The sequence below is a fragment of the Nestor notabilis genome, unplaced genomic scaffold (genome assembly GCF_000696875.1).
Source record: "Nestor notabilis isolate BGI_N333 unplaced genomic scaffold, ASM69687v1 scaffold7787, whole genome shotgun sequence".
Classification (NCBI taxonomy): Eukaryota; Metazoa; Chordata; class Aves; order Psittaciformes; family Psittacidae; genus Nestor; species Nestor notabilis.
The window spans coordinates 24,067-38,475 of NW_009935997.1; the positions used below are offsets into that span (position 1 = coordinate 24,067).

At 39.4% G+C, this 14,409-nt stretch overlaps 1 protein-coding gene across 1 annotated transcript in view; it reads right to left on the minus strand.

Annotated features, from left to right (window-relative positions):
• LOC104408486 (ankyrin-2-like) overlaps nucleotides 1-14,409 on the minus strand; it is a gene marked incomplete at its 3' end in the record, with an annotated part of 66,582 nt that overhangs the window by 24,054 nt on the left and 28,119 nt on the right. Inside the window, exons 5-6 of the mRNA XM_010018112.1 lie at nucleotides 4,030-4,128; nucleotides 9-194 (exon numbers count right to left, since the gene is read on the minus strand). Of these exons, the coding sequence (XP_010016414.1) occupies nucleotides 9-194; nucleotides 4,030-4,128 (285 nt within the window). The remainder of the gene's footprint in view (nucleotides 1-8; nucleotides 195-4,029; nucleotides 4,129-14,409) is intronic.

Consider the following 14,409-nt stretch of genomic DNA (forward strand, 5'->3'; position numbering starts at 1 on the left):
CCTGTTACCTTGGACTGCACATCAGCATTGTGGTCATTCTGCAGCAAGAGCGCTGCTGATTTGGTGTCATCTTTCCTAGCAGCAATATGCAGAGCAGGCAATCTCACTTTGCCCTTGGTGTCATTTTCCAGGAGGATGGCCACTGCCTGGTTGTGTCCTTGTTGCAGTGCAACAGCAAGAGGAGTGAAACCATCCTGGTAAAGAAGGAAACAGGGTATGCTCAGTAAGGTGAAGGACATGCAACTTCAGTGATTTGCATAGTGCTGTTCACACACAAACATTTGATAAGCACCTTACCAGCTGTCTTCTACCTCTGCACCACTGTCTCCAGTGAAACGACACTGGAGGCCCAATATTTTAACCAAGATAGGATTTCAAACATGACAGAAGCACACTTTTTCCACTTCAAAGTAGTCTTTTTTTTGATCGAGTGCAAGCGAAGGACCATTCTACAGTATCCCTAGTTACTTTGGTAAGGATTAGCAAGCACTGAACAAAGTAGATGTGAAAAAGATTCAGGGAATGTGTTTCTGAATCTTTCACATCTCTGCAGAAAGAAAGAATCACTTTGGTGGCATTCCCTGCTGTTTCCCATTCTAAGTTACTCATGGACTATGAGTCAAGAAAGCCAGGTCATGTTTAGAAATTTATTCTAATTTGAAGCAGGAAAATATTAAATTACTTGTGGTTTTTTGAAAAACAAAGTCAGAAAAATCTCTCTGCTTTTCATTCATAGTTTTAGCTTGGTTTCAAAGTTATTTTCAAATTGTCTTGCTTCTCCACACATGCCCCAAATTGCCAGTGTTTTAAAACATGTCACACAATCACAACTTGCTATTTCAGCTCAAGTACTGCCTGCTTTTGTACCTTAGGAACAACTAAAGAGTTGATTATAGCCAGAAAGTGGGAAAACTGGGTTGGATACATTCTAAAAGGCATAGGAACAAGACAGAATTCATTTGGAATAGGAATACGAAAGATGATAAAATAATAAAGGACAAGCTAGGAAGGAATGAGAGGTAGCATATGCTGAAAGAAACATCTGAAGAATTGCCAAAGCAATTTTTCCCTTTAGTAATCTAATAACATTCACTCCCTTTGGCGTAGAACTCTGGGTAGGTGCATTGTAACAGTGATACTACTATGGTTTCTTTCTGTAACGGAGATTAAATTCTGTACAGTGAATTAAAAAAGGGTGAACAGCTGATGAAACAGCTGAACTGTAAAGATAATTCTGAGATTGGGGCTACATTAGGTGTTGAAATGGCTTAATGCATTTGCCTTTCGCCTCTGGGAACATGAGAGCAAATCCTGGATTAGAGGCCCTATGAAACTGAGCTCATCCTTACTCTCATTTTGTACATATACGCATATAAGCGTGAAAGGAAACGAGATATATCCAAAGGCAGTGCAAGTTGCAAAGCTTCAAAGACAAGATCATCCATTTGATTTGCAACATTTTATCTTCCACCCTTCTCTATAAGGACACAACTCTATCTGCTTCCCTCTCTTATTGCTTCTGGAAAGGATGACTTACCACAGCTTGGAGAAAGCATTTCATTTCCCCACCTCCCCACATGAGGACAGGCAGACTTTGATGCTAAACAAAAGGTCCTTCTCCATGTATCTGGTTGGCATCCTTTATTCAGGCTGCCATCCCATCTTATTTCATGTACCATTTTCTCCATTCTGTTCAGGAGACTAACTGTGGGCAGGTGTGAAAGCAGAAAGTAGCTCAGACCATCCTTCTGTAACATTCAAATCACTGACACCATCATCTCAGCAAGACCTGAAACCAAACCTTACTGAGTTCAGTGATAAGGGAGCAGACAGCCACTGCTTTCCAACCTACAAAAGTGACAGCTGACCTTTCTGATGGCAGAAGGCACACTTGGACTCAGTTTCAGAGTGGGGGGCATTTGATAGTTTTTCTCCCCTGTGCCTTTTTTAAAACCTGTGAGACTATACTGTGAGCTCCAGTGATGCCTGAATGTCTGCATTCAAGCAGAGGTCCTGTTAATTATAACCATCTCGCTCCTGCCAACTAATGAATGAATTTCCAGTGCACCTGATCATCACAGCCAGTAAAAGTCACTGGGAGAAAATGTGCAAGCAGGTGACCCCAGGCCAAAGCCAGGCCAGGGTACTGGAGAGCCCCAGTCCCACTCGGCTCCCTCACAAGGAGCATGTTTCTACCACGTTGCCTGGCAATCACACAGGACTTCATACTTCAGAAAGCTGACATGTAATGTGATCACTGCATATGCAGGCCATGAGAGGATTATTTTCGGAGCTGTCATCAAATGGTACAGTATGCATTGAAAGAAGGGACAGTATAGCAGCTGATAACACTAATGGTTTGGTTTAAAGGAAAGGAGAGTGAGCATAAATGGCCCATCATTTTAAATTCATGCATTTGTGAAGGCAATCTGGAATGGGTGGGTTTATGTGCAGAATAGGGAAAAGTAATAAACATGAGCAAAAACTCTAGCAGGAGAGGAACTTTCCTTTTACCACTTCACATGGAACATCCATATCCCTAGAACAAACACAAAGCCAACACGCTTTGCATCGCAGATCCCTTGTCCCTTTGGCTTGGAATAAAAGAACATTCGGCAGAAAGAGAAGAAGAGCAGGAGATAGAATGAGCACAGACCTCATGACCTATTGCCCTTAAATCACCTCATTTGCAGAAGGAAGTTCTTACGACTGAATTCCTCTTCAGATGGAGTCACGTCTCTTACTTTGGTGTCTGCCTTGCTTGCACTGAAGTTACTGCAGCTTTACAGCACTGCAGTTAAACCCAGAACCAAGCAATTAACACCATCCTTCTGCACATTTATACCCTGTGGTCCAGCAGTAGAAATAAAGCGCCTGAGGAAAAAACAGCACTCTGCCTGCTGAGCTCGTTGATGTGATCCTTGTTAGTCATTTGATTTCCAACTCATGCTAATCACCAACAGTAACAAATATTCACAGGTTACGCAAAGTCGCAGGCAAGTCTCAGAAAAAGAATAACTTGTCTGGGCAAGGAGGTCCAGCTGCCATTGCTCCTTACGTAGGGGAACAGGAGCAGGAGGTTGGAGGAAGTGACTTCCTGGGGCCCCTTTCTACTGTGGAATGGTTCTGGGAACCTGGCACCACAGAGCCCCTACTCCACTCATCGCTTTTGTGCATGAACTTGCCTGTTTCTCACTCTCTGTCTCTATGCAGAAGACATTAATGCATCTAAAATCTCACAACCTGATCTAAAAGGAAGCTTGTCAACAACTGACTGTTGGTACTAATCATTTTTATACTATTTTACACTGTACACAGGCACCTTTCTGGACACAGTCCTCGTAATCCTAATCATGGCATCCAGATTATGTTCCACACACTTTGCAGCTTGCTGAGGAAGAAGCTGAAGCAAGCCTTCAAACTGCTTTCCCCAGAAGACTCTTTATTCAGCTAAGAGTGTGAGATACATGCTATAATATTCTATCCACCAATTTCTGCCCAGTTTTTTTGCCCCTGTTGCTCAGGGGATGACACTTCTAGGTGCTTGAATCTTCATGGGCTTTGTTGGAAACAAATCTGTTCAAATGAAATGCTGTACCTCTCCACTTAAGCTGTGATTGATCTACTATCCACTCCATTCTTATGACCACCTTGGCCTCCTGTGATTTCTACAGCCCTAGGGACCTCTCTTCAAAGCCTCAATCATTTTCAGAAAAGTCTCCAGGAAGCTGGTATGAGAAATGGGCACAACCTGAAGGTGAAAATCTGAGCTTACAAAACTCAATGGAAATTTTGCTGACAAATGTATCAGGCTGCATTTCATCCCTTGACTTTTCACCATTTCCAGAACCATTCACCCCAGTCAACTGTGCATGTAGAAAAAAAGGGTAAGATTCATAAATAAAGCTCATTTGAAATTAAAGTATGAAAGTTCTCAAAATACTCCATTTGAAAAATCTTCTGGCTTTTAGCAATCTGGATATAAAGGCAAAAGAAAATAACAGTGTGCAAAAAAAGAATACACCTCACCTCAGTAGCTGTGCTTTGGTTGGCTCCATTCTCCAGGAGATACTTTACCACTTCAATGTGGTTCTCTTGAGCTGCCATATATAAAGGAGTAAAGCCATTCTAGGAAGAACATTTGAGAAAATATTATCATGAAGAAATAGAGTATACCAACAATAATGAACCCCAATTAAGTATACAGCTAAAAATTCATTCGTGCTTTTTTATCTGAAATGTTTTAAGTACGTAAGCAGAATAACTTTGTGGTTTTTAACTTAATATGGTAATATTTAACATTGTTTAAATGTACAAAACTTTATGGTTTTCACACTAATTTTCTTTTGACATATATTTTAGGGAAGCAATGGACACATTAATTATTCTATGCAGCTATTCCTTGCTGATAATGCTCAGGGACTGTAAAGCTGGCAATAAAGTTTTATGAGTGCTGACAGGAAAGCAAGAGTTTCTTCCATTTGTTACATTAACTTAAGCAAAGACATGATCCCCCTGGAGACCATAAAGCCCATACTTCATGACAAGCTGAGCAGAAATGACAAAGGCTTAACATACTACATAAAATTTTGTAATACATAAAACACTGCAAATCATCAAACATAAAGGAACTCAACCTTGCAAAGTAACAACTGCCTTTCTGACCATACGGGAAGTTCACCTCTCATTTAATTGTAAAAATGCATCAAAATGTCCTAGAGTCCTTAATCTGCTCTGGATAATACAGTAACTCAAAAAACCTCTTCTAAGTTAATCAAACTATAGGCAAAATCATTAGAAATACAAGTCTTTTCTTCCCATTAAAATACTTTAATGCAAACAATTTTAAATAATTAGCTACAAAATCCTTATGAAAAGCATGGAAGTGAGCTGTCTGCCTGATCAGTAACTTTCTTCTATGAGTTAAGACTGTTTAAAAGGCCTTAGAAAAGCCTTTCATATCCTGTAGATTACCATATAACATAAGAGGACTCAATTACCTATATTTCTGACAGCATTCTTCTGTCTTGGAATGGCACTTTTAGCTAGAACATAAACTGTAAACCAGACTTCACCCATGGTTTTTTATTTTTTATTTTATCTTCCATGCTGTGACAATGAATGATAAGCTTGTGCATTTACACAAGCAGCCAGAATTGATGCAAATACTGTGATAACAAAGAGCCTTGTCTCAGAGAAGCCAGTATTACTCTTTCTAGCAAACGTGTCATGGGAACATTCCAATAATTTCCTAATGAAATGAAATCTCATTTTTCAGTCACTATATAATACAGTTATACAATAACTGTACTATGTCTTTACAACCCCCCTCTGCATTTACAAATGTCGAAGATTGCTCAGGCAATAAATGTCATTTATGTTGTATATGTCATGATATAGGCCACATATGCTATATCAAGTCTTTTAATACTGCTTTGCATAATATTCTGGCACTTCCATCAACAACCTTGGGACAGAGGATTAAAAAATAGCACCCAGAGAACAGCCAGCAGCACGTCAATGCTAAAACCTTGACACTGAGATGTATTTTGAAAGGCATTGCACAGAGGTCTGTCCCTAGCAGGTATTATCCAATACTCTCAGTAATGACTCAAAGGATGGACTAGAGTGCTCTTATAAGAGTTACAGACAGCATGAACAAGCTGATCTACAAGTACACCACCCAACAGGGCCATAATTTGAAAGGTTCCTGTTATCCTGAAGAAAAGAACTGGAAAGGTACCTAAGCAAGGACAAACACAAGTTTCCCCGCTGCTGCAGAAAAAACAAATTGTGCAAACAGGGAATGACGAGTTACAGCAGAATTCTGTAGATGAGGACCCAGAGGTCCCAGAGGACCGCTGGTCAATGAGCTCATTCTGCTGTAATAAAGACTATTGTTGCACTGGTGTAAAAATACATCTCCCTACAGAACCTATTTTTCTTAAAGAAAAATCTCCAGATGTAGAGACTGAGCTGGCAGTGGGAATTACGCACAAGTTGGTTTCTTTTCGATTGCCCTTGTACAGAGTAGCAAAGGGAAAACTGCAGGTAACTGAGTTGTCTCACTGTTTTGGTTTTCCTTCCTATTCCAGAAAGAAACAAAATGGCAACCTATTAGGAATAACTAACAGTAATTTTCCACCTACCTCATTAGTATTTTAATACTAAAGTCTAATGTAACAGTTTATTAATTGGTAATATGTGCCATTTGTAAAACCCTCCTAGCTGAATATTACATGGATGAATACCAGGATGGCACTGACTAATCTAAATTCAGGGAACATGATAATTTTTAAGCCAGAGTAAATCAATTTGCTTAAAAGCTTTGAAGAATCTTACTTTTTTTCAATCAAGTCCCTAATTCTGGAACAGGATCAGGACAATAAATCCTGGATTAGGAGACATAAACAATACGTACATGACTTCATGACCATTGTGTACCAAGTAGTACTAAATACTTTTCCACACAGAGACCCAGAAGAGTGCCCATTATATCAAGGATATCCTCCTCATGCTATAATCATACCTGAAACTACAGCAACTGAGGGAGGAAATTCTTGCACATGAACTCGTAGCCTTTTCTCTTTTTCCCTTCAAGCTTTATTTATAGTTTAAAGCTACTGTGTACATATATACATTTAATCTGGCTTACTTTGGAAATTGCAACACCATTCCAAGGTCTGTATGCAAAACTGCCTGTACCAAAACACACTGGAAAAGCTTCCCCGGAATTCCTCCCCCTGGCAAGGTCAAGCCTGATTTTTCCTGCTGGCAGGGTCAAGTCCACTTTCTCCATGAAGATCTGCTTTCAGAGCTTCTAATTGCAGCGTTCCTGAACTCAACACATCTGGCTCTTGGCCAGAAAACGCCTATTTTAGGATTCTCAATATAAGGGCCCTCCTTGGCAGAGCTCTGACTGATGGGATGACCTGTTAGCCCTGCTGCAGCTCTTCCTTCTCATTTGTCCCCCAGACTCCAGGACTTCCATATGTTTCCTCTCATCCTGAATAGTTTCTATGATTGTCTATCTGTCTGTATCCTTCACAGCAATTTCTGTCTGGCTCAGACAGTCCTGCAGTTAAATGGAAATACCCACAACAAAAGCATATCCTTCATTTCCTTTACTCTTGTTAATCTAAAATCCCCTTCCCACTTTCTCATCTTTTAGTTTCAAAGAGCTATATGCCAATACTTGGTCTCTCTGTTCAGCTTCTAGAGATATTCCAAAGCTCAAGACCCCAGATCTCTGCAAACTGAAGAAAACATTTTCCTTAGACTTCTGTTTCACTACCCCAAAGCAGCTTCTACTGAATCCACAACATTCTGGTTAACGGTTCTCCATGGACATATTCCACACGAAACTGACCTCTCCCCTTAGTGCATGCAATGACATACAGAAGGTTGACTGGGCCAGGGGTGGGGAATCTTTATTTCAGTACATTTTCCTTCAGCTTCTGATCCCAATCTGTATAAACACAGTCCAGAATTAAAGTCAAAATACTATCTGCGGCATAAAAATGTGACCTGGAAAAGGAGAAATACACTCTTCCTGAAAGCCCAACTGTGTAATTATGGTACATCTGTATGTTTAGGCTTTGTGTGTCATCTGAAAATTAGAATTTAATGTTGTAATGATATATAACATTCATTTTCAAACAATGATTTCATCAGGGTATTTGCAGCGAGGACAGAGTACTCAGATTTTATCCTTTCAAATGTGTACTGCAAGATGTTTACTGCTATCATATAAAGTTATAATGAGAAATTAACTCTAAACAAATAGAGTATCTTTTTCACTCCATTCTTTCTACTACATTGGCTGACTTACTTGCTAATTTGAGAAAATGAGTAGCTCTCAATGATTCTTCAAGTTATTAATGCAAATTGTCAAGTCTACATATGACTCAGAATTTGTATCATTAAATTTTGCCGCAGCCCTAATGAAAAACACAGTCTGAAGAAACAGAGGGATTATTAGAGCATTTAGAAAATCATCTGAACAATTGTATGGCTTGGTTGAGCTTTCTTGTATGGCAGGCTTTCAAGGAAAGCCTCTTTGCATGGCAGTACCCAATGATCAGAAACACACATCTTCCAAACTCTGATCAGTAGAGCCAGTGCGTTTGAGGGATGAGCTTGTCCATGAAGATGTGGCCTTAGTGTCTATATACCTACAGTATCTGTGTGCCATATATCCTCATATATCTCTTCATATTCATACTGATAAGGAAAAGAGAGAAAATAGTGATATATTATTTCTTCCCTCAGTTGGCCTCTTTGAAGATGAGACATGAGAGTTCGCAACATACCCTGTGATTAAACAGCTAATGTAAACCCAGATGCTGTATCAGAAGATCACCAAGGTTACCAGGGAAGATGAGTCAACCAACATCTAACACAATTGTTTATATACAGCAAACGCTCATTTCTAATCACTCTTCGAGACGTCAGAGGGTCAACACAATCAGATTGCCTGATCCAGACCTCCTCTGCCTCTATCTCACTGCATGGGTTTTCATTTGGTGTTTCGCTTGCCTTTTCACACCAGTTTTGCTTCACATCAAGGAAATGAAAAGGTTATTCTCTCAGTGTCACAAGCCAAATTAGTTAGGATTTTTTGCAACCCCACTTCTCAAGCAACATTCAGAGAAGATCATGCACAGAAATACTGCCCACGCAACAGCTCAGTTTCCTCTGGGTCAGTTTAGAGTTTCCTTCATAGGACCTGGCACTTAATACAAACTAAGAGAAGTCTTTGTGAAATTGCTCTACCTTCATCCCGATGCCTCCTTCTCTTTCTGCTCATTAGAATTTAAGCCAGCCCCCCAGAAGAACTGATATTGGCACAACGGATGGGACAAGGGCGAGACAAGCTTAGATTAAATAGCTCACACAGATTGTAAAATTCTCTGATTTCTGATCATGAATTAATATACCATTTTATGCCATAAGATAATGAGAATTTCTGGGTTCTTTAAGTTCAATAACTGTTTCAGTATTTTTTTCTATTCTTTAGAGTATTGCCTAACTTCTGCAAGAATGGCAAGTTCCTGATTTAAATTTTTATGCAGTGATACACAACTCATCTCCCTGATATCCCTATTTTTCCACAGATATTAGCCTAAACTAGTGATACCTACATCTCACCTTAACAGTTAAAAGAAAGTAACTCTACCTTCACTCACTGTTTCCCTTTATCTCAGTTTCCATTAATCTCCACTCCAGCAAGGGCTATTTTCTCTCTAACAGGAGAACTTTATGCAGGGAAGGAAAAGGACAGGAGGCAACAGACACAAGCTGAACACAAGAGGGTCTCTCTGAACATCAGAAACACTTCTTCACTGTGAAGGTGACTGAGCACTGGTACAGGTCACCCAGAGAGGTTGTGGAGTCTCCATCACTGGAGATGTTCAGAAGCCATTTGAACATGGCCTTGGGAAGCCTGCTGTGGGTGAGCAGGGTGGGCTGGACAAGATGACCTCCAGAGATCCCTTCCAACCTCAACCATTCTGTGATTGAAGGAAATATCCTCTAATGATCCAAGCAACTAATTCCAATCAATGAAATACAGGAGTTACAAATAAATGCAACGCTGCAAGCTAAATTAAGAACACACATCTTGATAGAATCATCAATAGCACAATTCTGGGAACTTGTTGTGCATTATGCTCAGAGCATTATTTTCAGACAGTCTAAAAATAAACTCTCCATAAGAGGATTGTATCTTAGCAGGAGAGATTCTCTGCCTGAAAGGGTGAATTAAGGATAGACCAAGTTACCTACTTCAACTTTTAAAAGTCGTCATTTTTGTTTGTTTGTTAGCTTACATCAAAATCCAGAAGGTTTTTTATATATATATGTATTTAAATATATGTATATATACACGCACCCCTATATATAATCTGTAACTTCACTAATTACATTTCTTTCTGTTCCCTTAAAATACATTGTTTTCCATAAACCAAACATATAATCCACATTAAAACAAACATATAATCCATATTCTTTTCCAAGGGAAAACAAACCCTCAGAAATATTTGGACTACTATATCTATACTTATATTCAAGCAAATATGCAATAGTCAAATCTGTGAAAATATGCTCAATGGAAATTCATGGCATGTAATTTTAAATTGCCATATTTAAGGTGTCTGAGGAGCCTTGTCTTGCCATACAGTCACAGGCAAGTGGGCTACTCCACAGAGAGATTGAGAATATTCGAATCAAGAGCTGACAACTTAAGCAGCATGAAATTGGGAATGCAAAGGTGGATGGAAGGAATCTCCCCTTTGTCACATCTGTAACTTGAGAGAATTAGAAGTAACATCTTTATTATCAGAAGGGGGGGGGGGGGGGGGAAAAAAAACAAACAAACCAAACAAAAAACAAAAACAAAAACAAAAAAAAACAAAAACACCCCACAAAAACTTTTCAGGGTTTTTTTTTTAGTAAACAACTGTATTTAAACTGTTGTATTTTACCAGGCTTTCACAAGCTGAAAACAACTAAAACTCCTGAGAAACTACTGCACTTTCTCCTCCAGTGAGACTGCAGTGCCTACCAAACATTCAGATCAATGCCGCCAAGATGTGACACGCATTAGTTGCATACTGCTTGATTTTATCTTCAAAAGCTTTATCCTAAGACCTATTTGTGTAGAATGTACCACTGCAATACTTAGAAGAGTTTGATGTTCATCTGCATGTTCTCCCTGGGACCCTAGCAGGGACTCTGATTGTACTTCAGTCATAAGGAGAAATGCTGAACCAACAGCAGTGCAAAAAAAGAGATTTTGCCTTTGAGAAACATAAATCAAGATTCTTTCCTTTTTCTAAGAAGTGACTTGCTCTAGCTTCCCATTTGGCTCAACCTTGAGAAATGGAAGAAGAAAGTATACTCTGTTCCCCTCTGTCTTCCTGACCCTCTGACTGCACTATTGTGAGATGCTGACAGCACCACCATGAAGGGAATTTTTGCTCTGTCCTATATCCACGTTATGAGAAAGATTCAGTAAAACCACCTTGTGGGTACATCAACAACCAGTTAAATTAAATACTGTGGATTTCTGGTATTGATGAAAGCACCTTATGTCTTCTGACCAGATTCTTTCCTATGTGTTTCAAAAGGAGCAGCACATTAGTTTATCTTCATTTTCCTGGGGTATCACTTGCTTTTATAAGAAAGCTGGAAAGTGCTAGTAAAGAGGATGACACACAGATCAGATGGATGCATTTGTGAGCATAGAATTATACAATGTAAAGTGGCACAGCTGTAAGGGCACAAGAGAGCTACTAGATTTTCATCTACTGTGAAATTATTCAACCAGTGCCATTTAGGTGACAATCCTTATGTTCATTATCCACAGCAGACGCTGGGGCCCACAGGGCCCCATAGTCTGTAAAGATTAAAGCTGAGAAAAGCATTTAGGAAAAAGACTGGAATTATTGGATTTTGGGGTGCTGGTAAATCTACTTTGCTAGGCCAAACAGTTAAACAAACTAAGCAACAAAAAAGTATTTACTTCAGATTACAGATCACAAAACTAATTTGTAATAAATAAATGAAAAAAAAAAATGTAGTGACAAAGAAAAAGCTTACACTAAAAATAGCACAACCCCTTCAGCTGTCTCACTAATTCCTGAGTAATATAAATAGTGTTTTCCACTCTATACTTACACCACTGCAATAATTATAAAGCCTATGGAGAAATGATGTTGTAGGGATTTGTGACAAAGTTCATTCATGAGAGACCACAGGGAACTCCAACTGCAGCACTATGTGCATGACACCTGCTGTCTCACCGTTACAGGAACCCCTCTCTTGGAGGTGTGCTCTACTGAAAGTCACTTCCTAGCTCAGATGCCAAATTTAAAGAGCACAAACATTCTATTTCAGCAGCTTTGAATATCACGAATTTTCTCCATAAGAACAGCAAAGCAACAAGGGAGCCCGAAGCAGAGCCAGTCAGAAAGCAAGATGTTCTGTCCCTTGGAAATGTCATTTTTACAGAGAGGGAACCTGTAACAGAATCTGAGCTGGTGGAGAGTAGTGGGAAAAGAATAGATTAGTCATGCACAAGAAAACATAACCTTGATACTGGGCATAGGTCAGGGCCCAAAAGCTTCATCAGGGCAGAGTCTTGGGCTTGCCTTCCAAACACAGTACAGGAAAAAAGTACTGAAAATAACCATTAATCTCATGTGTATGGTTGAGGGCTGGAAGGAAGACAATAATGCACTAAAATTATAAACAAAATGTTTCTATTTACTTGGTTGTTACTCAGTTATGTCTACACTCTCAGAAATATATGCAGATAACATTTCTACTGCCTGGTTCTCATCATCAAAGACTGCATTATTAGGGTAGGGGTGCAATGTGGCATGGTGGTCTGGTGAGCCCTCACGTTTCAAGCTAGTGGGTTGGCTTACTGCAGGCTCCTAAAGTTTATGCCATATATTACATTATTAGCTAAAAACCCCACTATTTATTTAAATTAAAGTATTTTAACTTGGACCATTTGGCCTTCATAGCCCTTTAACAGAGACTGTAAGTTAACAAAATAGACTAAGATGTATATTGTAAATATTCAGTTCAGTTTTAGTCTTTTCTGGTCAAGAACTTGAGTTTTTGAGAGAAAGCCAACCAGTCCGATATCTCCAGATCACCATGCTGCTTCTTCTGCAGGTGACACCAGAACGTGAGCATCATCCTCAACAGGTTATTTTTCCTTTAGCTATATGAATCATTTGGGGAAATGGGAAAGCCCCACATAAATGCTCCAGTATTAGCAATCACTACCTTGCGTTCACACTCTGTTAGCCTGTAATTTTATGTCAACCTGTAAGCACCACTTTAGTGTTACATGAACAGGCATCCCCCTCAACTCCACTTCCATGGTGGGCTGAGATCACACTTCAAGATCAGGAAGAAGATTGTTTATCACTAACTGGTAATTACTGTAAGAGACAAGCAGCTGAGACTTGAACTAGTTTAAGGCAGGATGAATAAATATCTCTATTCTTTCATTGTTCTTAATGTATTTCTTAATATATTACTTTTTTTTTACATCTCTCAAAATCCACATAATCCTCCAGAATACATTCCTTCTAGTTAAGAGGTAATGGGCCTGATCCTTTATTACATTACCAGTAATGAACTGCAGCTAAATGACTCCTCTTGATACACTGCAGCTAAAAATCTGTCTCTCTAAATATACTGATAAAAAAACAGAAAGCCCAGCTGGTGGAATTAAAACCTTTTGCCGTAATGGAGTAGAAAATACTCTGCAAATTACACTCCATTCTGAAGGTAAGATTATCTTTACAAACAGCAGGGAGAGCAATCTCTGCTAAAGCAAATCCGAGGGCACCCAGAGAGAGCCAAGCTGAGAATCACCTAAATCCTCCCTTTGGTTTTGTGGTAACACTGAATATGGACATTCAACGAGCTCTCTTACCGCTCCTTTTTGGGAGAGCATAATAGGGCTGGAAATTTTGTGCTACTCTAAGGATTGTTTCAATCTCATGAAGAGTCTGGATAAAGGATACTCTAAGAGTCACGACAGCATCTTCTGTGTGTTGAAATAGGAAGTGGTAACCCTAATGGGAACAAATTTAAACAAAAATATTTCTGGCTAATGTGTTTGCAATGAGCTTAGAGCAGGGTATCGAGGAAAGGAAACCAGAGGGCTTTTAAATAACAAGATCAGCTTGGGGGAGGACTGATTTATCTAATCCTTACTTTCTGTATCTGGGTCACTTTAAATAATCTGATGATTAAAATGTAGCTCCTCCATTTGCGAGGGCCCCTAAATGAAGCAGCACTTCAAGCACAACCTTAGCAGCTGACAGGGAAGACATTCCATTCTACACTCAGTGGCAAAAATTTTAAAAGTGAAGGGCATTATTTCCTTCTTAGTGACTCCAGGAAGTAATAGATCCCTTACAGTTACTGAAGTGAATTTATTTCCTCATTTTATCTTTTACTTTTCAGCTCTTTGCACCTCAGTCACTTGACGCTTGCCAAATCTCCTCATCCTAGGAGGTGCAACTCTTTGCATGAAGCTAACTTTCTTTGACCTTGTTTAGAGGGAAGGAGGGTCAGGATGGACCCATTCCATAAGGGATGCATGGTCACAACAGATCAGCATCATTGCCACAGGGACTCAGTTATTGAGACTACTGCAGTCAGGGTATTGTCACATTTGGCAGGCTAATATTCCAGTTACCAGACATCTCTGATGTCTATACACAAGCAGATGATAATCTGACTTTAAGAGAAAACAATACGGACAAATGGTTATTTATCAGACGGAAGGGCTGGACTGACTAAACCTAGTGCTATTTCTTCTACCTGGGAGAAAAAGATTAAGAATTGGCACAAGAATTCCTAATATGCCACAGAAAC